The 26623-nt window shown below is 35.2% G+C and overlaps 1 protein-coding gene across 1 annotated transcript; it reads left to right on the plus strand.

The window, feature by feature from the left end:
• The first annotated feature begins 9165 nt into the window (after positions 1–9165).
• On the plus strand, positions 9166–19361 carry LOC133328371 (tiggrin-like). The gene is made up of 5 exons (XM_061536940.1): positions 9166–9640; positions 9716–11838; positions 13238–15538; positions 15644–17401; positions 19290–19361. Exons 1-5 carry the CDS (start codon positions 9166–9168, stop codon positions 19359–19361), a joined length of 6729 nt encoding a protein of 2242 aa, XP_061392924.1.
• The last annotated feature ends 7262 nt before the right edge of the window (positions 19362–26623 follow it).

Genomic DNA, 26623 nt, shown 5'->3' on the forward strand with positions numbered 1-26623 from the left:
GTCTGATTGGTCCTTCACGGTCCATGAAACAAATTTATGAAATAAAACGGGCGTTTTTCTCTTGAAGAAAAGAATCCGCTTTGATTCATCGTGTTGTAAAATACGTCAATATTTAAAAAAAATCCCATATTTATTGGTTACTGAATTATTTGAATTATCTGTTGTCCGTTAAAAAATGTAATTTAATAAAAATTTAAAAAAAAATTGCATACATATTTTTTTTAGAATGCCTTAGGCGTGGGTTTTTTTAAAATAATTTTTCAAGGGTCCACACAAGGCATGGATTTAAAAAAAAATCAAGGGTCTTCAAAAGGGGTGGATTTTTTAAAGAGGATTTTACAAGAGCCTACACAAGGCGTAGATTTTTAAGGAAGATTTTACAAGAGCCTATACAAGGCGATGAGTTACAAACGGAATGACGAAATTAATATACCCTCCATACTATGGTGTAGGGTATAAAAATCCACGCCTTGTGTAAGTCCTCCAAAAATAATTTTAAACCAGTAAGGAATGTTCAAAAGTCAGATGGGGCCGACTACATGATACCCTTCACCACTGTGGGTACATACAAGAAGTGCTAATATATACAATATCCAGTAGACAGAACAGAAATATCAACTTTAGTGGACCTTGGATATTGAATCAGGTGAAATTATCGAAAGATATTCAGATATTCCATTTACCTTAAATTGGACGAAAATATATTTGGGAGCTATATCTAAATCAGAACCGATTTTCACGAAATTTAGAACATGTCATTCTAGGCTTAAGTCAGTACGCTGTGCCAAATTTCGTACAAATCGAAAGATATGTAGGGACTTTGGTGCACCATTTACCTGAAATCCGACGAAAATATGTATGGGAGCTATATCTAAAACTGAACCGATTTTCACGAAACTTTGCACACGTCATTCTAGACTTAGTTCAGTACGCTATGCGTAGATTTTTAAAGAAGATTTTACAAGAGCCAACACAAGGCGTAGATTTTTAAATTAATTTTTTCAAGGGCCTACAAAAGTCGCAGATTTTTTAAATAGTTTTTTTCGGGGCCTACACAAGGCGCAGATTTTTTAATTAATTTTTTCAAGGGCCTACAAGTCGCATATTTTTTTAAATAGTTTTTTTTTCGATTTTTTTCGGGAGCATTTAATCCTTCAACAATATATTTGAAGATATGTTGGGCCCCTTAAAATCTTCTTTTTCAAAATCTAAAAAATATTTTTTAAAAATCTCATATTTATTTCACAGTGTAATATTTTAAAAAATCCATAATCCATGAAATCCCATTATTCTTTGTTCTTACGGATTTTATAGACCTTTGAAGAAAACCCTTGTTCCTTAAGTTGGTAATTAAAAAAAAATCTTTTAATAGTCTTTGAAAAATTATTTTGAAAAACCCAAGACCGGCCCTCGAAAAGTAATGATCGAAAAGTAATGGTCTTTAAAAAAAATTTAAAAAAATCTACACATTGTTTGGATCCTAGGTATTAGGAATTTGAAAATGATTAAGAAATCATTGATGGCCATTGAAAAAAAATTCAATCCATGACTTTTTGGAAAAATATTTTTTAAACAAATCCACTTCAATTTATATATATATATATATATATATATATATAGATTGCCATGGGATGGGCATATAAAAAATATTTCCATGACAAACATTGAAAAATATATTTTTTTAATGCATCCCATGGCAGTCTTTAAAAAATTTAATGAAGGCGTATAAAAAAAAAAACAAAAATTGCAAAATATACGCCTTTTATAGATCACTACAATATATATTTCAATTAAATCCGCCTCTTGCATTGGTCCCTAAATTCGTTTTTATTTTAAATCGAGGCATTTTATAGTTCCCCAAAAAGGCGTGGAGGCCCCTAAAATTATTCTTCAAAAAAATCGACGCCTTTTCTAGGTTCCCGAAAAAACTCGTAAGAACCGCGAAATCTGTTAAAGGTCCCATTTTTTGATTTGTTTGGAAATCCACGCCTCCAATCGAGCCCTTCGAAAAATACTATTTAAAAAATCCGCGGTTTGTATAGGCCCCCAAAAAATGTATCAAAAAAGGTAGGCCTGAATTAGCCCTTGAAAAACTATTCTTTAAGAAAATTAAGCCTCGCTTGGGTCCCTGAAAGGTTTTTTTAATAGATCCACATATTTTTTTATATCCCTAAAATATATTCTCGCCTTGTGTAGGTTCGAAAAAATATGCTTAAGAAATTCTCGCCTTGGGTCTTAAGAAAATCTGCGCCATTAAAAAATCCACTATTCAAATGAGTCCCTAAAATTATTATTTTAAAAAGGTTTCAGAAATTGAAAAAAAAATTGGGACTTGATGAGTATTTGCATAATGTTCCATTTTCTTTACCGGATATTAGGTCCATTATTTTTTTAATTTTTCAAAATTTGTTATTGTTTTTTTTTTTGATTATTTTTTTGTTTGTTGTCACAAAATTTTTTTGAAAAAAAATAAAGGCCACCTTTGGCGAACTTTGCAATGCGATTTCTGTTGTTGTTGCTGTTTTAAATTCTGGATTCAATTTAATTGAGTCTATGCTGATAATTTGATGATTTCTTTTTAATTTCAAAATTATAGCAAAAACTAAAGACAAAAATACGCTTCAAATGAAAAATTTTGAGCTTATCAAAAATTCGAAATGAGATTTAAGGCGCTACGTATTTTTTTTGTCCAAGTCTTAATTGTTATCAGTTATTATATTATTTTTTTTTTGCAAAATAATGACCTTAAACTATTGAACAAAAAAATAAATTATGTCATATTTAAATATGACATATTTATTTTTTTTTTGAAATGCATTCGGAAACAGGAAATTGTCGAAACATAAATTTAATTTGAAAAAAAATATAGTTTTTAATGTTGTCTGCATTGGTATGGGTCAAGGCTACGATTTCCTGAAATTAGAAGGGAACTTATTCAAGCCATGGCAATGGATTAATTTTTTTATGAAGAAAGCTTAGAAGAGTTTGAGAATGGTCCTGTTGTCTATTTAAAAAATATTTTTTTAAGAAAATTCACCCCTCTTAGAGGCCTTTAAAAATATTCTTAAAAAACACCCCACTTCCTAATGTTCCTTGGAAAAATATCTCTAAAAAATCCTTGGCTCCGGAGGATCCTTAAAAAATATTCTCGCCAAATCCATAACTCCTTATGGCCCTTGAAGAAATCCAAAAAAATATTCATTGACCTTAAAGAATTTTTTGGAAGAAAAAAACTCATCTTGAGGCAGATTCATCTTCTCCCCCAAATATTCTTTTTTATTTATCAAAAAAATCCAACTTTTCCCTTTCCCCCTCCCCTCCCCCCTCTCAAATAAAAATTCCCATAATATGCCATGACATCACACATCGTCTTGGCTGACACTCTGAATTTATTTCCAAATGTGTCAAAAATAGTTTACCTCATGCGATGATTACAACATTACCTCCTTGAGGCCTGGATGGCATCTTCTTGGTGGCCAGAACAGCACTAGCAACAAAAACAATAATAAAAATAAAAATAAAACAACAATAATAACAACAACATGAACAAATCCATTGCACTGGCATAAGTGTGGCCGGCTGAATGCAACAGCGGCCGATCTTTGGGGAATGGATGGATGCAGTCATCATCACCACTGACTAAGTTAGTCAGTCACTTAAAATGCATTATTACGTGAGCTAGTGAGAATGTGTGACAATGGTTGGCAGTGGTGGGTTGTTGTTGTTAGTTTTTTATTGCTGTTAGATTTTTTTAAATTAGAATTAGAATCTTTAGTTTTAGTTGTTGTTGTTTGTGTGAGGCTATTTTTATATATTTTTTTGGATAGAAAAAAATGGAAAGTGCAGCCAATAAAAATTAGATATTTTATTATTGTTGTTGTTGCTGTGTGTGACATTGTTGGGGGTGGTTTGCTGGTTACATCGGCTATTGAAATTGAAATTTGTTTTCGAGTCAATTGATCGGGGGGAGAGAGAAAATAGAATTTCAATATTCAATCTAATGGCATTTCAATATTCCAAACGTAATGTTTTTATTTTCGATAAATAATTTTCATTTTTTTTCAATTTTATTTTGTTATTGTTGTTGTAGTGATAAATGATTATAGCCTCGGCGGGATGAAGATGTTTTCATAAATTAATACAAAGCCTCACCTTAAAAACGGACAACAATTAAATTGTTGCAATAAAATATGGCAAATAATTAATAAGCGGATTAGACATATTTTTTCAAGATCAATTAAAAATTGGAAATTTTACACTACAAAAAAAAAAAAAAAAATAATAATAATAATAAATAAGTAAATAAAAAAAATTAATTAAAAGGGGGTAAAATTCCCCCAATTTGGAATTTATAAATTTTAAAACATCCATAGCTTTATTTTATTTTGTAATAAATGGAACATTTTTGGATTAAAAACAAATTTTCCCCGAATAGGGAAATTTTTCCCGAAGTGAAAAAAATTCTCCCTTTTTGCGGAAAATTTCCCCAAAAAAGAAGTTATAATCTTTGCAATATAAATAGTGATTGGATCAATTAAAAATTTTGAATTTCCGGGAAAGGGGAACATTTTCCCGAAGTGAAAAAATTCTCCCGTTTGGCGAAATTTTTCCCAAGGAAATGAATTAAAAATTGGAAATTATCCACTTATTTTATCAAAAAAAAAAAAAAAAAAAAAAACACACAAAAAAAAAAAATAAAATAAATAAATTAATAAAATGGGGAAAAATTCCCCCAATGGGGAAAAAATTCCCCTAATGGGGAATTTATAACTTTACAAATTTTCATAGCTTTATTTTATTTTTTGTAATAAATAGGAAATTTTTGGATTAAAACCAAAATTTTCCCCATAAAGGGAAATTTTTCCCCAAGTGAAAAATTCTCCCTTTTGGCGAAAAATTTCCCCAAAAAAGAATTTTTAATTTTTGCAATCAACATATATGATTGGATCAATTACAAAAATTGGAAATTCCCTGGAAAGGGGAAAATTTTCCCGAAGTGAAAAAATTAATTAAAAATTGGAAATTTTAACAATAAAATAAATTGATTGGAGAAAATCCCCTTAAATGGGGAATTTATAAATTTTAAAATGTTCTAATTTCTGTCGTAAGGAATTTCCCCCGAAGTGAAAAATTCTCCCTTTTTGCAAAAAATTTCCCCAAATTTATAATTTTGCATTAATAAATTGTTGCAATAAAATATGGCAAATAATAAGCGGATTAGAAATATATTTTTCAAGATCAATTAAAAATTGGAAATTTTTTCTCATTAAAAAAAAATAATAATAAAAATAAAATAAATAAAATATAATTAAATGGGGAAAATTCCCTTAGAAGGGGAATTACAATTTTTAAAATGTTCAAAGCTTTATTTTAGTTTTTTTGTAATAAAAGCGAAATTTTTGACTTAAGAAAAAATGTTTTCCCAAAAGGGGAAATTTTTCCCGAAGTGAAAAAATTCTCCCCATAGGCGACAAATTTCCCCAAAAAAGAATTTTTAATTTTTGCAATCAATATACATTGATTGGATCAATTAAAAATTTGAAATTCCCGAGAAAGGTGAAAATTTTTCCGAAGTGAAAAAATTCTCCCGCTTGGCGAAAATTTTCCCAAAGAAATGAATTAAAAATTGGAAATTATATACTTCAAAAAAAAAAAAAAAAAAATAATAATAATAATAATAAAATAAATTGATTGGAGAAATTTTTCCCGAAGTGAAGAATTCTCCCTTTTGGCAAAAATTCCCCAAAAAAGAATTTTTAATTTTTGGATCAATTAAAAATTTTAAATTCCCGAGAAAGGGGAATTAAAAATTTGAAATTCCCGAGAAAGGGGAAATTTTTCCCGAAGTGAAAAATTCTCCCGTTTGGCGAAATTTTTCCCAAGGAAATGAATTAAAAATTGGAAATTATCTACTTCAAAAAAAAAAAAAAAAAAAAAATAATAATAATAATAATAAAATAAATTGATTGGGGAAAAATCCCCTTAAATGGGAAATTTATAAATTTTAAAATGTTCTAATTTCTGTCGTAAGGAATTTCCCCCGAAAAGGGGAAATTTTTCCCGAAGTAAAAAAGTCTCCCTTTTGGCAAAAAATGTGCCCAATTTATAATTTTGCATCAATTACAAATTTTCCACTCCAATAAAAAAAATGTTTTTTGACTTAAGAAAAAATTTCCCCCGAAAAGGAAAATTTTTCCCTTAGATGGGGAATTGTAAATTTTAAAATGTTCAAAGCTTTATTTTATTTTTTTTTTTTTGTAATAAAAGCGATATTTTCCCAGAAAGGGGAAATTTTCCCCGAAGTGAAAAAATTCTCCCCATTGACGAAAATTTTCACCCAAAAAAATTTATAATTTTTTGTGAAAAAATTCTCACTATTGGCAAAAAAAAAATTCCACAACGAAGAACATTATTAAAAAAAAGGAAAAAAAATTCTCTTGGCGAACATTTTCCCGAAGTGAAAAAATTCCCTCCATATATTTTTTTTATATTTTCCGACTTTTATGATTTATTTTGCTTTATTTTTTCACAAAATTTAGGCAAAAAGTACAAATTGTTCACTTTGTGAAAATGTTTCTCAAAGTGAAAAAATGACCCCTAGAGGAAAAATTCTCTCATTGTAATTTTTTTCATTATACCCTTCACCACACTGTGGTACAGGGTATTATGTCTTTGTGCATATGTTTGTAACAGGCAAAAATAATCGAGATAGACCCATGGTTCCTTTTGAGAATATGCATAGAATCACATTCTGAGTCGATTTACGCATGTCCGTCTGTCCGTCCGTCCGTCCGTCCGTCTGTCCGTCTGTCCGTCTGTCCGTCCATGTATTTTTGTGAACAAAGTACAGGTCGCATTTATGATCCGATTTGGATGAAATTTGGCACAGATTACTTAATTGGCCCAAGGACGAACCCTATTGAAATTGGAGAAAATCGGTCGACGTATAGGCATAGCTCCTATAAAAGGGTACCCCCAAATTTTCGGTATTTTGAGGTTCTTGAGCTCGTTTTTTAATTGAATTCGCTGAAATTTGGTACTTTGGGTTCTTATTGGGTAGCAAATCTCCCTACCAAAAATTATAAATATAGGTCCATTTTTTCGGATAGCTCCCATAAAAGGGTACCCCCAAATTTTCGGTATTTTGAGGTTCTTGAGCGCGTTTTTTAATTGAATTCGCTGAAATTTGGTACTTTGAGTTCTTATTGGGTAGCAAATCTCCCTATCAAAAATTATAAATAAAGGTCCATTTTTTCGGAGAGCCCCCATATAAGGGTACCCCCAATTTTCGGTATTTTCGGGTTCTTGGGCACGTTTTATAACGGAATTCTCTGAAATTTTGTACATTGGGTTCTTATTGGGTACCAAATTACTCCACTAAACATTATACAAATAGGTCCAGTTTTTCTGGTAGTCCCCATATAACGGTACCCCCAAATTTTTGGTATTTTGGGGGTTCTGATCGTATTTTTCGACCGAATTGACTGTAATTTAGTTAGTCGAGTTCTTATTAGGTAGCAAATCTCTCCACTATAAATTATAAATATTGGTCAATTTTTTCTGGTATCCCATATATAAGGGTACCCCTCAATTTTCGTATTTTGAGGTTCTTGAACCAAATTTTTTTTATACCCTTCATCACACTGTGGTACAGGGTATTATGTCTTATGCATATGTTTGTAACAGGCAAAAGGAAACGGCATACACACTTTTGAGAATATGCATATGCGATTTAAGCACGAAATTTGGCACAGCGTAACAAATTAGCCTAGAATGATGTGTGTTAAGTTTCCTGAAAATCGGTTCAGATTTAGTTATATATCTTATATATATTTTCGTCCGATTTAAGGTAAAGTGTGCACAAAAGTCCCTATATATCTCTCGATTTGCACTAAATTTGGCTCAGCGTAATGAATTGGGTCTAGATGTGTGCTAAGTTTCCTGAAATCGGTTCTGATTTAGATATAGCTTCTATATCTGACCAAATGAACAATTTAGTATCGGTTGCAGAATGACGTGTTTATGGTTCCAAATTCATTTTACTGATCCGTTAAAAATGCGACGTCTGTTAGGATTCATCTGTTGAATATACTCAAAGTGGTGAAGGGTATCATAAAGTCGGCCCCGTCCGACTTTACTACTTTCCTTACTGGTTTTTATGATATTTTTGCAGTTAATAAAAGTTTCCCATTATGGGAGACAATTCAGATTTGGATTTTTTTTATTTTTTAATTGTTTTTTCTGATTTTTTTTTATTAATTTTTGACTTGGTGAAAATTTTCGCGTAGTGAAAAAAATTTCTCAATGCTCTCAATTTCTCGTTTAGAAAATTTCGAATTTTTACGTTATTTTCCACAAAATATAAATTTTTGACTTGGTGAAATTTTTTTCTAAAGTGAAAAAATTCCCCTGGAGGAAAAATTCCCCCTTGAAAATGGAAAAAAAATCTCCCAATACGGGGAAAAAATTCTCATTATGAAGAAAAAATTCTCTCAAAAAAAATTAAATTTTCGGAAATTGAAAAAAAATTCCAATTTTCAATTTATAAAAATTTTCCCCTGAAATAAAAAAAAATCTCCCATTACCGGGGAAAAAATTCCCTTGAAAATCGAATTTTTTCAACATCATTTTCTGTAATCAAAATATCCCTATCACTCTTTTTCATTTGAGTTTATAAAAAAATTACTCGGAAATTTTCCCGGAAAAAAAATTTCCCCGGTAAATGAAAAAAATCTCCCATTACGGGGAAAAATTCCCTTAATTTTTTTTCGAAATCTTCGATTTTATGAAGGAAAATCCTCGAAAAATTGAAAAAATAGTTTTTATAAAAAGCATTTTCCCGGAAAAGAACTTTCCCCTGATATGGGTAAAAATGTCCCTCGAATTTTTTTTTCGGTTTCTTCCGCTAAAATTTTTAAAAAATAAAATTTAGAACTTTCGATTTTATAAAAAATCATCGGAAAATTATATATTTTATAAAAAATTTTCCCGGAAAAATGTTTTCCCTTTTATGGGGAAAAAATTCCCTCCAAAAAAAAATTTCGAATTTTCCCCCCAAATTTTTGAAAAAAAAATTCTAATAAATATTTTTCCTCTTCTTTCCAGCTATCCAATTGAAAAACTCTAATTTTCGAATTTCGTCTACCCCGCAACACTTCACTTACAATGAAGGCCCTTAGCCTAGTGCTATTGGCTATGCTGGTACCATGGAGTACCGGTTATAGTTATGGACGTGTTAGTTCCTATGGTGGCCAGGGTAGCTATGGCTCTGGTTCATATGCCTACGGAACATCTGGTGCTGGATATGGTTCCTCAGCGTCGACTTATGGTTCGGGAAGTGGTTATGGTTCAGGCTACAACAGTGGTTATGGCAGCGGCTCCTACGGTTCAAGACGTTGTGATGGTACCTCGTGTTCGTTTGGCAGTAATTCTGCCTATACCTCATCAAGTCAAACATCGTCGTCCTCGTCTTCGTCAACGACTTCATCGGCTTCGTATAGCTCGTGTTGTGCCCTGAACTCCTGGGCCCAGCAATATTTGGTGGAGATTCGTGAATTCTCGGCCCGTTTGAGACAGGAATATAATAGTTTGATGACTGGATCCGGACATGGTTATAGCACCACCTATACACCGTGGTCAGGTAAGAAGAGGGGGAGGACAGATTTTATTTTTTTGAAAGGAGGATTTTAATTTTTGTTTTTTTTTTCTTCTGTAGAGCGCATCATCAGCTTGACCGGCAAAACCTCGGGCGAACTTGATGCCATCTGCCGCCTCCAGGCTGAGGAATTGCTGCAGGACAAACGCAGCGGTGCCCTGAGCTACCAATTGATTGCCCATCCCAGTTTCTTTGAATGGAAATCCTCGGAGGTGTTGTACCGTTACTACGCCGTCGATAATGGCCAACAACAGCAACAAACTTTGGACCTGGGCTTTAAACCCGTCGATTTGAGCAGCTTCGATGATGTCAAGACCTATAACTACCCCACAGAAGTTAAGGTTATCGATGGCAAAACCTATGTGGTCCACAAAAATGTTACCGAGGCCCATAAGACTTCCGGTACCGGAACCTTGGATAACCCCTATGTTACCCTGATTAAACGCAATCGTACCATTATTACTAATGGCCCTGCAGGTGTATATTCTACCCCCAGTTTGGGTTTCACCACAGGATCCTATGTTGTGCCCAGTTCGCCCAGTGTGAGCTATGGCCCCGTAGGCACCACCACAGTGACCCGCAAGAAGACCGTCTACGATTGGGCCAATCAAAATATGGAACCCAGTGTTATTGGTTATCGTCCGGCAGTGCATTTGGAGACCGGTAGCTATACCCGTCCTCCAGTACACATTCCCGTCGATAGTGGTTATGGCTCAGATGTGGAGACCTTCAGCGCCGGGTATAGACCTAGCTACGGCCCGGGATCCACCGTGAGTGTGCAACGCGTCAATAAGACCATCATTAAGGATCACACCGGCAACGTGATCAGTTTGTCCGGTACCCAGAGCCATAAAAAATGGGTCGATGGTAAATTGGTTTATGACACCGAGAGGCCGTTCGGAGAATGGTCAGTGCCCCGCGATGAAGCCTGGAAACGTGAGGAGCGTGAGCGATTCTTTTGGTTCTTGACTTCGGGTAACACCACCCCTCAAAATCTCGAGGCCTGGGAGCGTCAACAGGAGGAACGCCTTTTGGGCTTGGCCGAACGTAACCACTGCACCCTGGACGATATCCATGCCTTCCATCGTACCGAATTGGAACGTTATCAGATTCTCCTGGCCCAGTACAACTCCCAAACTGATGAACCCGTCGAATGGAAACGCAAGGAACGTGGCCGCCTCGATTGGTTGGTCCATCAGAACAGCATTACCCGTGAAGAGTTGGAACGCTGGCAGCAGGAAAATGCCGATAAACTCAATCAGCTAGCCCGTCAATATCAAGTCCCAGTGCAGGACCTCAAGAACTGGCAGTTGGAGGAATTGGATCGGCTCTATGTCTATTTCAACGATCAAAACAACTCCATGATCCCTCTGCCCACAGATTCGCTACGCACCGATGAACAGCGTCGCCTGGAGGAATTGATCCGTCAACACAATGCCACCATTGATCAGCTACACAATTCCATAAAAATGGATCAAGAAAAGCTCAAGGACCTCTCACAGGTCTACAAGGGTAATGTACAGGATATGGAAAAATGGCTGAAAGAAGAATTGGCCCGCCTCGGCGGAATCATCACCGAGACCCGTGAAGAAATGAATCGTATCACTGAATGGCAAAAATCCGAACGTAGCCGTTTGGAAAATATGGTGAAGCTGCATCAAGGTTCCGTTACCGGTATCGATGAACAAATGGCCAAGGATCGCGTCTATCTCCAAAACCTTGCCAATAAATATCACGTCAGCATTGAAGAGCTCGAGAAATGGCAACGCCAAGAATTGGAACGTCTGCAGAACGAAGGACAAATGCAAATCGAAAAGGGCATCAAGGAATGGCAGCTACGCGAACATGAAAATCTCAAGAAGTTGATTGCCCGCAATGACCTCACCATCGAGGAGTTCCAAACCCAGGTGCTTAACGATCGTCAACGATTGGAGAATTTGGCCCGCACCTATCATGTACAGATTGCCGAAATCGAATCGTGGTTGAAATCGGAAATGAGCCAACTGAAAAATGAAGGCTTTTTGACGGAGGTCAAGAAGGAATTGGAAGACTGGCAGAAGAAGGAACGTGAGCGTTTGATGTTGATTGTCCAGCAGAGTGGTGCCACCGTTCAAGATTTGGAATTGAAAATCAAGGCCGATCAAAGTCATTTGAATAAATTGGCGGCCAATTATAATGTGCAGGTAAGAGAGGGTGGCAAAAATCCCCCAGATAGGCCAGGATTTTTTAAAAATATTTTTTTGAGGTTCCACACGTTGGGCGCCACAATGATAATTAACTAGCCTCATAAAAAGGTACAGTTCAGGGCAGCTGTGTAGGGTAGGAAATGCTGAGGGTCGTCCGAAAACTTTAAATTAAAAAAAATATTAAATTTTGTAGACACCCACGTTGGGCGCCACCATGAAAACTATCAAGAAAATTGAAGTTACGAGGTAGTTGAGAAGTGTGCGAAATTTTCGGTCTCCTCCGACTTCTCTACGATAACAAAATTAAAAAAATCTTTAAATTTTGAATGTCCCCACGTTGGGCGCCACCATGTAAAATAACTTGTTTCGCAGAACATCCAAGTTCCAGGGCAGTTGTGTAGGGTAAGAAATGATAGGCGTCGTCCGACAACTATAAATTAAAAAAAAATCATTAAATTTTTTAGATCCACACGTTGGGCGCCACCATGAAAACTAACAAATTCCGTAGAAAATTTAAGTTTCGAAGTTATATCGGAATTCTCCGACTGTTTTAAATTAGAGAAATGAAAGAAATTCTTTAAATATTGAAAGGCCCCACGTTGGGCGCCACCATGAAAACTAACTGGTTCCGCAGAAAGTTACATTTCTGAGGTTAGTCGGGCATCCTCTGACAGTTTTAAATTAAATGAAGCAAAAAATCGTAAATTTGTCAAAAGCTCCACGTTGGGCGCCGCTATGAAAACCAAGTGGTTCCACAGAAAATTAAATTTCGGAGGTTAAGTGGGCATCCTCTGAAAGTTTTAAATTTAAAAATCAAAAAAAATCATTAATTTTTCACGTTGGGCGCCAACCTGAAAATTAACTGGTTCCACAGAAAATTAAATTTCGGAGGTTTCGGACGGCATCCTCAGACAGTTTTAAAAAAAATAAATAAATAAAAAATCATTAATTTTTCAAAGACCCCACGTTGGGCGCCATTGTGGAAACTAACTGGTTCCGCATAAAGTTACATTTCTGAGGTTACCTGGGCATCTCCTGAAATTTTAAATTAAAAATAAAGCAAAAATTATTAATTTTTCAAAGGGCCCACGTTGGTCGCCATTATGAAAACTAACGGGATCCGCAAAAAGCAAATTTCTGAGGTTTCTTGCGGCATCCCCTGACAGTTTTAAATTAAATGAAGCAAAAACTCATTAATTTTTCAACAACCCAACGTTGGGCGCCATTTTGGAAAGTAACAATTTCTGAGGTAATTGTGCGGGATATGAAATGGCCGGCCAAGGCCTACAATTTGGAATAAAAAATGGAAAAAATTCTTTAAAGTTTGTAAAAAAAATCCCCACGTTGGGCGCCATTGTGAAAATTAATTTTTTATGTTTTTTTGTTTGTTTTTCAGGTCAAAGAAATCGAAGATTGGCTGAAGAATGAATTAATGCGCCTGCAGGCCCAAGGTTTGGTCAAGGTCGAGGACCTCCAGGAATGGCAGAAGACCGAACGTAATGAAATTTTCAAGCTCATCGAAAATAATCGCATAACCATTGAGGAATTTGAAAATAAACTCCTAAACGATCGCCGTAAATTGGCCGATTTGGCAAGGACCTACAATGTCCAAGTCCATGAAATTGAAACCTGGATTAAGAAGGAAGGTGAGCGATTGCAAAATTTGGGTCTGTTGCAGATCAAGGAGCAACTGAATAATTGGCAAATTGTGGAACGTGAGCGTCTGATGAAGTTGCTGCAGGAAAATAACTATTCGATTAAGGAATTGGAGGATAAGTTGAAAAAGGATCAGACCCATTTATATGCCACCGCCAATCAACATCAGGTCCGTGTCGAGGAGATTGAGGAATGGTTGAAAAAGGAAATTAAACGCCTGCAGGATGAAGGTATGCTGGAAATTGAGAAATTGAAGTCGTGGCAGTTGGAATGGCGTGGCAATTTGACCACGATGATTAAGGAGCGGGATTTTACGGTGGAACAGTTCCACAATTGGCTGATGGATGATCGCAAGCGTTTGGAGGCCCTGGCCATGCAGCATAATGTGCAGATTGAGGAAATCGAAGAATGGGTTAAGAATGAGGAGCAGCGTTTCATTAGCATGGGTCTGCTGAAACCGAATGAGAAATTGACCAATTGGCAGGAGGTGGAGCGCAGATACTTGGAGAGGATTACCCAGGAGCAATACCATTCGACCGAGCAGTTGGAACAGAGATTGAGACAGGATCGTGAATTGTTGGAAAAATTGGCCAGGGATTATCAGGTCCAGGTGGCGGAAATTGAGTCATGGATGAAGAAGGAATTGGCCAGGTTGCGCGATGAGGGTCAATTGCAGATTGATAATTTAACTTCGTGGCAGATTGCCGAAAAGGAGAGGTTGGATAAGTTATTGAAGCAGAACAAAAACTGGTCTGTGGAAGAATTTGAAGCAGTGCTGAAACAGGATCGTGAACATATGCAGAACACCGCCTTCCAGTATCATGTCTCGGTGGAGGAAATTGAAAAATGGATCCAAGGAGAAGTGGATCGCCTCCAGCAACAGGGTAAATTGAATATTGAAAAAATGACCCAATGGCAAAAGGATCAATATCAGCGGATTATGAATCTGCTGCAGCAACAATCGAGTATCACCGCCGAGGAATTTGAGACCAAGATTGCCAAGGATCGCACCTTCCTGATGAATCTGGCCAAGCAGTACAATGTCAATATTAACGAAGTTGAGTCCTATGTTCGCAAGGTTATCGAAGATCTGAAGGAGAAGGGTAAATTCGAAATTGAACAGTTGAAGGGTTGGCAAATGGTCGAGCGGGATTATATCAAGAATCTAATTACCCAATATAAAAATTCGCTGAGCACGGAGGAGTATGAAAGGAAATTGAGAAACGATCGGGATCATTTGAAACAGTTGTCAGATTATTATCAGGTTTCGGTAAGGGAAATCGAAGAATGGATGATTAGGGAATTGCAGCGCCTGCGTAAGGATTCCTCCGATCAAATTGCCAAATTGGCCACCTGGCAGCAACAGGAATTGGAAAGGCTAAAGGCCTTGATCCGCGAGAATAGCCGTTTGAATTATGTGCAATTCGAAGTGGAACTGAAGAAGCAGCAGGATCACATACGCCAGTTGTCGCAACAATATTCCGTTAGCGTCGAAGAGGTGGAGCAATGGCTTAGGGAACAGTTACTTAACCTGAAGACAACCGGTCAGGTCCAGGTTGAGAATCTCAGTAAATGGCAGGAGGATGAACAGAAGCGTCTGATCGCCTTATGTCTGCAGCAACAACGTGAGCTGTCCACCGAGGAATTTGAACGTCAGTTGGCCAAGGATCGTGCCAGAATTGAGAAGCTCTCTATGGATTATAACCTCTCCGTGCAGGAAATCGAACAATGGATGAAGGATGAATTGAAGCGGTTGAAGGATTCCGGTTTGGTTCAACTCGATCAGCTTAGCTATTGGCAAAAAATCGAACGCGAACGCCTACTCGACTGGTTGAAGCAACAGAACAAATTGGCCACCTCAGAGGAATTGGATAATTTCATTAAGCGCGATAAGGAACGTTTGGAGCGCATTGCTCAGGATTATCATGTCACCGTGGAGGAGATTGAAAGCTGGATTGAACAGGAAGGAGCTCGCCTACAAATGTTGGGTGTGATTCGTGGACCGGGTAGTTTCAGCCACACCATTGAAAGGCAATGGAATGTCACCACAAATTATCCAGGCTACGTCGTCCCCTTGGCCCCTACCCGTCAACCTGCCCCCCAACCTCACAACTGGGATCAATACAACACCGAAGAGGTATGGAAGGAACAGACCAAGGCCCATTTGGTGGCTGTAGCCCAAGGGCGTCCTATGTCGTGGCAGGAATTTGAAAAATATTTGCGTGACGAAAGGCCCCGATTCGAGCAGTATGCCCGCCAATTCCACGTCACCGTTGAAACCATTGAAAATTGGTTGAGAACCGTGGCCCAAGACCTTACCAAGCAGGGTTTTATCCATGGCCAGGGCAACGTGGAGGAATGGCAGACCGTGGAATATAGTTATCTGCAACAATTGCTGCAGCAGAGGCCTCAGGGTAAACAATGGTCCTATGAAGAATTGGAGCGCCAGTTGCGTAATGATCGCCAACATTTGGAGCAGTTAGCCCGTCAGTATCACACCACCACGGAGGACATCATCAATTGGTATCTTCTGGAGTTACAAAAATTGCTGCAACAACAAAAAATCGTATCGGAAAATCTTACCACCTGGCAAAGGGATGAAAAAGATCGGATCTATCAATTGGTCCAGTCGAAACCCTATCAAAGCTATCAACAATGGGAAGCGGAACTACTGAGGGATCAAACCGCCCTTAATCGCATCTGTGATCAGTATCATGTGACCATCGAAGAGGTTGAAATTTGGATCCGCCAGGAGCTACAACGTCTTGTGAATTTGGGACTCATCAGAAACTCCTCTCAAGGTGGCTCATCCTCTCAGGCCCTCAACAAAAACTGGCAAGATGAAGAACGCCGCCGTTTGCGCACCATTGCCTCGGATATCTCCATAACCGAAGAGGAATTCCTCGAATTCATTGCCTCCGATGATGACTTCCAGCAACATTTGACCCGTCTCTATGGTTGCACCCTACAAGAATTGGTACCCTTCCAAAACATCGAAATCGGTAAAATGAATCGTGAAGGTCTGTTGGATCGTACCCAACTCCTTAAGGTCGAACCTTGGCAAAAAACCGAACGTGAACGTCTCTATTCCTTTATCAAGGATAAGAGCTACACCCTGGATAACCTGAAAAATTGGCAAAAGCAAGAGATGGCCTTCACCCGTTTGGCCAGCCACTATGGCATTACCACTCAGACCCTTAAAGACTGGCAATTGGAGGAGTTCCAAAGGCTACAAAATCTCGCCCATTTCTATCAAATGAATCTCAATCAATTGCAGGATTTCCGTGAAAAGGAATTACGTTACCTCACCTATGTTATGCACAAGAAGATCAGCTCCGCCGAGGAACAAAATCGTTGGGCCCACTCGGAAATGGCCCGCATGAATGTTTTGCAACGTAAGGTCAACCTGAGTGGCGAACAATTGCAGCAATGGCGTAGACGCCTTTACCTCCTCGCTCAGGCCCGTCTACCCTTCTCCTATGGCGGTTCGGGCGGCTATGTCTATGGTGAATTGCCCACCAACAGGACTGGATATTATCCCAAAATAAGCAAAGATCGTGGAGATCAACCCCCCAATGTGTTCGATGAACAAATGGACCCCAATGAGCCCGGTGTAGCCGGTAAGGATCCTCTATATCCACCACCACCAGCTAAGTTGCATGAGGATGTCCAATATTCATATGGCAACTCTGGTGGTAATCGTTATGGTATGCATTATGGTGGCCACTATTCGATGCAAGCTGATTCGGCCGATTTGGGACAACAACAACAGGTTGAAGAGGATCTCAGTGATTTTGCCAAACAACATGCACAACATGTTGAGGTGGAGGACTTGGACGGGACATTTACCTCAGCCCAGAGTCCATACTATCATAAACAACAAACAAATGAGAAGCAGATAATGGTGAGTAGCAAAACAATATTTTTGGAGACCTTAAAATAGGTGTGGATTTTTAAATTTTTGGAGACCTTAAAATTGACGAGGATATTTTAAAATTAATTTTTGGAGACCTTAAATTTTTTTGGAGACTTTAAAATGGGCGTGGATTTTTTTTAAATTAATTTTTGGAGACCTTAACATTTTTTTGGAGACTTTAAAATAGGCGTGGAATTTTTTAAAATAAATTTTTGGAGACCTTAACATTTTTTGGAGACTTTAAAATGGGCGTGAATTTTTTAAAAATTAATTTTTGGAGACCATTTTTGGAGACCTTAAAATAGACGAGGATATTTTAAAATTTAACATTTTTTGGAGACTTTAAAATGGGCGTGGATTTTTTTAAATTAATTTTTGGAGACCTTAACATTGTTGGAGACCTTAAAACGGACGAGGATATTTTAAAATTAATTCTTGGAGACCTTAACATTTTTGAAGACTTTCAAATGGGTGTGGATTTTTTTAAATTAGTTTTTGGAGACCTTAACATTAATGGAGATCTTAAAATAGAAGAGGATATTTTAAAATTAATTTTTGAAGACCTTTACATTTTTTGGAGACTTTAAAATGGACGTAGAATTTTTTAAATTAATTTTTGGAAACTTGGATTTTTAAAAACTAAATTTTGGAGACCTTAAAATAGACGAGGATATTTTAGAATAATTATTGGAGACCTTATTTTTGGAGACTTTAAAATAGGCGTGGATATTTTTAAAATTAATTTTTGGAGACCTTAACATTATTGGAGATCTTAAAATAGACGAGGATATTTTAAAATTAATTTTTGGAGACCTTAACATTTTTGGAGACTTTAAAATGGACGTGGAGTTTTTTAAATTATTTGTTGGAGACCTGGATTTTTTTAAATTAATTTTTGGAGACTTACATATTTTTTTAATTAATTTTTGGAGACAAGGTTTTTTTTAATTAATTTTGGGAGACTTGGATATTTTTAAATTAATTTTTGGAGACTTGCATTTTTTAAAATTAATTTTTAATAGGGATAGTGGATTTTTTATAATTATATTTTGGAGACCTGAATTTTTTTAAATTAATTTTTAATAGGCGTGGATTTTTTAAAATTAATTTTTGGAGACTTGGATTTTTTTAAATTAATTTTTGTAGACTTGGATTTTTTAAAATTAATTTTTAAAGACTTGGATTTTTTTCAAACTAATTTTTGTAGACTTGGATTTTTTTTAATTAATTTTTGGAGACTTGGATTTTTTTTAATTAATTGTTGGAGACTTGGATTTTTTTAATTAATTTTTGGAGACTTGGATTTTTTCAAAATTAATTTTTGGAGACTTGGATTTTTTTAAATTAATTTCTAATAGGCGTTGATTTTTTAAAATAAATTTATGAAGACTTGGATTTTTTTAAATTAATTTTTAATAGGCGTGGATTTTTTTAAATTAATTTTTGGAGACTTGGTTTTTTTAAATTAATTTTTGGAGACTTGGATTTTTTTTAAATTAATTTTTGGGGAAGTGGATTTCTTTAAATTAATTTTTGGAGACTTGGATTTTTTTTTAATTAATTTTTGGAGACTTGGATTTTTTAAAATTATAGTTGGAGACCTGGATTTCTTTAAATTAATTTTTGGAGACTTGGATTTTTTTTTAATTAATTTTTGGAGAAGTGGATTTCTTTAAATTAATTTTTGGAGACTTGGATTTTTTTAAATAATTTTTGGAGAAGTGGATTTCTTTAAATTAATTTTTGGAGACTTGGATTTTTTTAAATTAGTTTTTGGAGACTTGGATTTTTTTAAATTAATTTTTAGATTTAAAAAAAAAATATTTTTTTTTATATTTCGATAAATACTAATTTCTCCCCTTTCTCTATATTCCAGACAACTGAGGTCCAAGCTGAAACCGAAAAACCCGGATTCTTTGCCAACATTAAAAGTAAAATATTCGGTTAAATACTCGTAGCTGCCAAACCCTACCCAGCCACATATTCACCCACACTCTCTATTTGATTTACTGCAATGCCATATTAATTATTTTTTTTAAGAATATTTTTTTATATAACGATTTTCAATTTTGTTTTAACATATTATTTTATTTTTAAAAAATTGTTTTATTTTTTATAATTTGTTTTTTAACTAGTCAGTAAGCGAATAATGTGGATTGATCATTATAATAATGGAAAATGATGAAGAGATTAATTTTTGTAAAAAAATAAAAATAAATAATAAAAATAAAATTAAAAAAAAAATATTTAAAAAATATACAAATTTATTATTTATTTATATAGGGGATTTTTTTTTTAAATTACTTTTTTGAGCCATTCATTTAATTATTTTTTTATTTTAGTTGCCTATATATGATTTTTTAAATTCTTATCTCTTACTACAACCTTAATTCTAAGTTCTTACTACACCCTTGAAAGTCTACCACCCCATTCTCCCAATAAAAATGACGCACTCTCACACCTTTGTGCAAAATATCATGCTTTATTCTGTTCCATTTCCCCATTGATGTTGTAATTCTCATTCAATGAATCAGCTCAGCTCCCCTCTCACCTTCTACCAAAATCTGTCAACCACTCAATCTAATAGCCGAATTTCTGTCTCAAAGTACAGCAGTATATACGTGATGCTATTTTCTACTACATCACCCATGCATTCTCCAATAAACACCCACCCCCACCGTTTATTCACCTACGCTCTCCATATGCATATTCTCCTCCTGCTTCTCTCAAAATATAAGCACCTGTTTTTCTTTTACTTCATTGAAATACTCCTTTGAAAGTCTTATTTTTTCATTGATCATCATCATGTCGTATGCAAAGACAATTTACTCTGACTCTCCCTCTCTCTCAAACAGATTCCCCGGCTCTGAGTGCCAAATAACAGTACCTGTTGCTTGTCGTTGATTCTTCGTCTCACAATGCCTTTGCCAATTTGGCAGTTAGTTTTCGTTGAACTATTAAATCGTGCGTACGTTTTTTCAAAAAGGCTCCATATTTTGTTTAAAAAAACATGCATTTTATTATAAGAAGTGTGTTAAAATCAATATGATTTAATTATTTGTGTAAGAATATATCGAATTAATGTGTTAATTGTTTAAATAAAATAGTCTGAAATAATAATTTCTTAAGGAATAAAAACATGCATATATATAAAAGAGCTTAGTGTTAAGTGAGTGAGTGAGTGACTGACTGACAGATCATCGCCCAGACGAAACGGCTAAAGCTAGAAGCTTGAAATTTTGAGTGTGGGTTGTTGTTGGTGTTTAGGCGTGAGATAAGGCTGGGTTTTTGGAGATTCGTACTAGAAGGGTACGAAAAGTACTAAAATGTACGAAATATGGTACCCTTTGTATTAGGCGAACGGGAAGAGCTAGAATTCTGAAATTTGGAATGTGGGTCACTGATGGAAAGTTAGAAAGATGTACAAAAGGGGTTTTTGGAAATTCGACCTATAAGTGTACTAAAAGTACTAAATGTAGTTCTAATTCTACATATATTGAACATATATAGCTAAAATCTTGAAATTTTATATATGAAATTTGGAAGTAAGATTACAGTTGAAATTCGCATTTATATGTACGAAAAGTACTAAACGGAACTAAATTTGGTACAATTTGGATTTGGGTGAATGGAGAGATCTGGAAACCTAAAATTTGGAATAGTGGTTGCTGTTGGTATATAGAATTGAGATATGGAAGCATAGTACTTATGTGTACTAAATGGTTCTATATTTGGCACAACTTAATTATGTGTGAACGGATAGAGCTGGACTCCAGAATTTTCGAATTAAAAATACTATTGGAGTGTACAAAAAAAAGTACTAACTGGTACCAAATGGTTTACAAATTGTTGAACAATTGTGTGAATGGATAGGGCCGAGATCCTGAAATTATGAATTAATATAACAGTTTGAATGCAGGATTGAGATATGTGGGTAGTTTTGAAAATTCGTAATACGTGTACTAAATGGTACTAAATTTGGTACAATATAGATTTGAGTGAACGGTTAGAGATGGAAAACTTAAAATTGGAATGAAAAATTACAGATTTAAGGTAGTATTGGAATTATGTACTTATGGATACGAGAAGCACAAAATGGTACTAAATATGTTACAATTTGTTTTGTGTGAGCGGGAATCATAAAATTTTGAATTAAAATTAAGGATTGGATTGTAGGATGAGACATGGAGTTAGTTTTAAAAATGCGTAATTATGTGTACTAAATGGTACTAAGTTTAGTACAATTCAGATTTGAATAAAAGGATAGAGATGGAAAACGTATATTTAAAAACCAGTAAGGAAAGTAGTAAAGTCGGACTGTATGATACCCTTCACCACTTTGGGTATATTCTACATATGTATCCGAAAAGACGTCGCCTTTTTTAAGGAATTTTGACATGAAATCGAACGAACTTAAATATGTGATTTTAATGTCTTTCTGGAACCTATGCTAAATTTCATTTCATTTGGGCAAGTTTAGAGTCGTTTGCGCTCAGTGGGACAGATTTGTGTAAATCGATTTAAAGCCAACTTGACAAACTCTATTCGGTATGCTGCACTGTTTAAAATTTAATCTCAATCAGACACCTATTGATTATGTGGTATACAATAAACATAAATAATTCGAAATTATATATGGAAGCTACGATATATCTATGCCAATAAAAAAATTAGCAAAGACTTTGGTGCACAATTTACCTAAAATCGGGTGAAACTATATATGGAAGCTATATCTAAATCTGCACCGATTTTCACAAAACTTAGCATACGCCATTCTAGATTTAATTCAATACGCTATGCCACAATTCGTACAAATCAAATGATTTTCAGAGACTTTGGTGCATAAATCGACTCAGAAAGTGAGTCTATGCATATTCTCAAAAGGAACCATTGGTCTATCTCGATTATTTTTGCCTGTTACAAATATATGCACAAAGACATAATACCCTGTACCACAGTGTTGTGAAGGGTATAATAAAATTACTGTTAGAATACAGGATTGAGACAGTGTTGGAAATTCGAACTCATATGTACTAAATATGGTACAATTTGGATCTATATGAACGGATAGGGCTGGGATCCTGAAATTTGTCATTAAAAATAAAGTTTTGGAGTGTGAAATTGAGAAGTTTTAGAACCTCCTACTAACGTCTACGAAAAGTAATAAATGATACTAAATTTGATACAATTTGGATGCTGGTGAACGGATAGAGCTGGGATATTTAAATGTGCACTTAAGGTTATTATTGGAGTGCATGACTGAGGTAGTTTTGGAAATTCGTACTTATGGGTACGAAAAGCACAAAATTTGGTACAATGTGGACTTGAGTGAACGGTTAGAACTCGAATTCTGAAAGCTGCCACTTAGGTTACTGTGGGAGTGTATGAAAAGTACAGAATTGTACCAAATCTGGTACAATTTGGAGAACAGACAGAGCTGAAATTCTTAAATTTGAACTTACGATTGCTATTTTAAAGCAGGTCTCATGAAAAAGCACTGGCGCTATTTGTAGATGTTGGACATATCAAGTACACATGGAATTTGTCAAAGAGAGCCGCTAAAGGGTCGATATATATCCATGCTACGACAAACTGCGTTGTCGTAGCATTGACACTATCCTAGTGACACTATCCTAGTGTCATGACGGTCACTGATAATTTCGCTGAAGTACCATTACAAACCATATGATTGCTAGGATTATTGAAGCACGCCCAGAAAGTTTTCAAAATCAAATAATAATAACACCCAATTAACTGATACTTTGGTACCATTTAACTGATACCTTGGTATAATGTCCGAAGAAGCTCTTGAAGCCAGGAACAAGGACTATCGAAACATACGCTAGAGCAATACAAGGAAAAATTTAAGGAAAAATATTATGGAAGATATCATAAATGATTTATTAGTTTCGTCAGACCCTTTGATATCTTCATTGTCAAATGGGTTTCAATTTCGTCTGCAAAAAAATATTATTATAGACGATGATGTCAAGAGCTATCTTTTAATGAAACATCCAGATATGTCTGATTCTGATTCAGAAGATAATTTTGATTTATAAAGTTTATTTATTGAAGTTAAAAAAATTAAATAAAAAAAAATTAAAAAAAAATTTAAACAATTTTTTTTCTTAAAAAAATCTATGACTGTTTTCTGAGCTGTGAAAAAAAAAACGGCTGAAGATATCGTTTTTCGTTTAAAAGTTACTAACAAGGCCCAATCGCCAACTGTGTTTGGAAGTAATTGATACTAAATTTAGTGGTGGTGATGGTATGGAGGTAGTCTTAAAAATGTGTACCTATATGCTCGAAAAGTAATAAATGAAACTATATGTGGAACCTGTACGTATTTGCTAAAATCTGATCTATTTATACCCTTCACCACACTGTGGTACAGGATATTATGTCTTTGTGCATATGTTTGTAACAGACAAAAGGAAACGAGATAGACACATGGTTCCTTTTGCATAGAATCACTTTTTAAGCCGATTTATGCATGTCCGTCCGTCTGTATGTCCATATAAAATTGTGAACAAAGTACAGGTCGCATTTATGATCCTAATTGGATGAAATTTGGCATAGGTCTCTTATTTGGCCCAAGGACGAACCCCATTGAAATTGGAAAAAATTTATGATCCGAATTGGATGAAATTTGGCATAGGTCTCTTATTTGGCCCAAGGACGAACCCCATTGAAATTGGAAAAAATCAGTTCAGATTTAGATATAGCACCCATATATATTTTCGTCCGATTTAATGTAAATGGTGTACCAAAGTCCCTATATATCTTTCGATTTGCACGAAATTTGAAACAGCGTACTGAATAAGGTCTTTAAGGCCTTTAACCGCTTCTAACGCCTAAAAAAAGCATTTTAATTTTCTGTGGTCTAAAAAGACATTTTAAGGCCTTTAAACGCTTCTAACGCCTAGAAAACGCATTTTAATTATCTGTGGTCTAAAAAGACATTTTAAGGCCTTTAAACGCTTCTAACGCCTAAATAACGCATTTTATTTTCTGTGGTCTAAAAAGACATTTTAAGGCCTTTAAACGCTTCTAACGCCTAAAAAACACATTTTAAATTTCTGTGGTGTAAAAAGGCATTTTAAGGCCTTTAAACGCTTCTAAAACCTAAAAAACGCATTTTAATTTTCTGTCGTGTAAAAAGACATTTTAAGGCCTTTAAACGCTTCTAACGCCTAGAAAACACATTTTAATTTTCTGTGGTGTTTAAAAGGCATTTTAAGGCCTTTAAACGCTTCTAACGCCTAGAAAACGCATTTTAATTTTCTGTGGTCTAAAAAGGCATTTTAAAGCCTTTAAACGCTTCTAACGCCTAGAAAACGCATTTTAATTTTCTGTGGTCTAAAAAGGCATTTTAAGGCCTTTAAACGCTTCTAACGCCTAGAAAACGCATTTTAATTTTCTGTCGTGTAAAAAGACATTTTAAGGCCTTTAAACGCTTCTAACGCCTAGAAAACACATTTTAATTTTCTGTGGTGTAAAAAGGCATTTTAAGGCCTTTAAACGCTTCTAACGCCTAGAAAACGCATTTTAATTTTCTGTGGTCTAAAAAGGCATTTTAAGGCCTTTAAACGCTTCTAACGCCTAGAAAACGCATTTTAATTTTCTGTGGTCTAAAAAGGCATTTTAAGGCCTTTAAACGCTTCTAACGCCTAGAAAACGCATTTTAATTTTCTGTGTGTAAAAAGGCATTTTAAGGCCTTTAAACGCTTCTAACGCCTAGAAAACGCATTTTAATTTTCTGTGGTCTAAAAAGGCATTTTAAGCCTTTAAACGCTTCAAACGACTAGAAAACGCATTAAAAATTTAATTTTCTGTGGTCTAAAAAGGCATTATAAGGCCTTTAAACGCTTCTAACGCCTAGAAAACGCATTTTAATTTTCTGTGGTCTAAAAAGGCATTTTAAGGTCTTTAAACGCTTCTAACGCCTAGAAAACGCATTTTAATTTTCTGTGGTCTAAAAAGGCATTTTAAGGCCTTTAAACGCTTCTAACGCCTAGAAAACGCATTTTAATTTTCTGTCGGTTTCTTCGGTCTAAAAAGGCATTTTAAGGCCTTTAAACGCTTCTAACGCCTAGAAAACGCATTTTAATTTTCTGTGGTCTAAAAAGGCATTTTAAGGCCTTTAAACGCTTCTAACGCCTAGAAAACGCATTTTAATTTTCTGTGGTCTAAAAAGGCATTTTAAGGAATTTAAACGCTTCTAACGCCTAGAAAACGCATTTTAATTGTCTGTGGTCTAAAAAGGCGTTTTAAGGCCTTTAAACGCTTTAACGCCTAGAAAACGCATTTTAATTTTCTGTGGTCTAAAAAGGCATTTTAAGGCCTTTAAACGCTTCTAACGCCTAGAAAACGCATTTTAATTTTCTGTGGTCTAAAAAGGCATTTTAAGGCTAAACGCTTCTAACGCCTAGAAAACGCATTTTAATTTTCTGTGGTCTAAAAAGGCATTTTAAGGCCTTTAAACGCTTCTAACGCCTAGAAAACGCATTTTAATTTTCTGTGGTCTAAAAAGACGTTTTAAGGCCTTTAAACGCTTCTAACGCCTAGAAAACGCATTTTAATTTTCTGTGGTCTAAAAAGGTATTTTAAGGCCTTTAAACGCTTCTAACGCCTAGAAAACGCATTTTAATTTTCTGTGGTCTAAAAAGGCATTTTAAGGCCTTTAAACGCTTCTAACGCCTAGAAAACGCATTTTAATTTTCTGTGGTCTAAAAAGGCATTTTAAGGCCTTTAAACGCTTCTAACGCCTAGAAAACGCATTTTAATTTTCTGTGGTCTAAAAAGGCATTTTAAGGCCTTTAAACGCTTCTAACGCCTAGAAAACGCATTTTAATTTTCTGTGGTGTAAAAAGGCATTTTAAGGCCTTTAAACGCTTCTAACGCCTAGAAAACGCATTTTAAATTTCTGTGGTCTAAAAAGGAATTTTAAGGCCTTTAAAAAGCATTTTAATTTTCTGTGGTCTAAAAAGGCATTTTAAGGCCTTTAAACGCTTCTAACCCCTAGAAAACGCATTTAAATTTTCTGTGGTCTAAAAAGGCATTTTAAGGCCTTTAAACGCTTCTAACGCCTAGAAAACGCATTTTAATTTTCTGTGGTGTAAAAAGGCATTTTAAGGCCTTTAAACGCTTCTAACGCCTAGAAAACGCATTTAAATTTTCTGTGGTCTAAAAAGGTATTTTAAGGCCTTT

This window comes from Musca vetustissima, unplaced genomic scaffold (genome assembly GCF_032173495.1).
Source record: "Musca vetustissima isolate MV318-11 ecotype Yass unplaced genomic scaffold, APGP_CSIRO_Mvet_v1 utg291585, whole genome shotgun sequence".
In the NCBI taxonomy this organism is placed as follows: Eukaryota; Metazoa; Arthropoda; class Insecta; order Diptera; family Muscidae; genus Musca; species Musca vetustissima.

What these genes read in the sequence shown, in the direction of transcription:
- LOC133328371 (XM_061536940.1), top strand. Translation starts at nt 9,166, where the DNA reads ATGAAGGCCCTTAGCCTAGTGCTATTGGCTATGCTGGTACCATGGAGT. An exon ending in CGGCCAATTATAATGTGCAG is followed by an intron (nt 11,839 to 13,237) that starts GTAAGAGAGGGT and finishes TTTGTTTTTCAG; the next exon opens with GTCAAAGAAATCGAAGATTG. An exon ending in CAAATGAGAAGCAGATAATG is followed by an intron (nt 17,402 to 19,289) that starts GTGAGTAGCAAA and finishes TCTATATTCCAG; the next exon opens with ACAACTGAGGTCCAAGCTGA.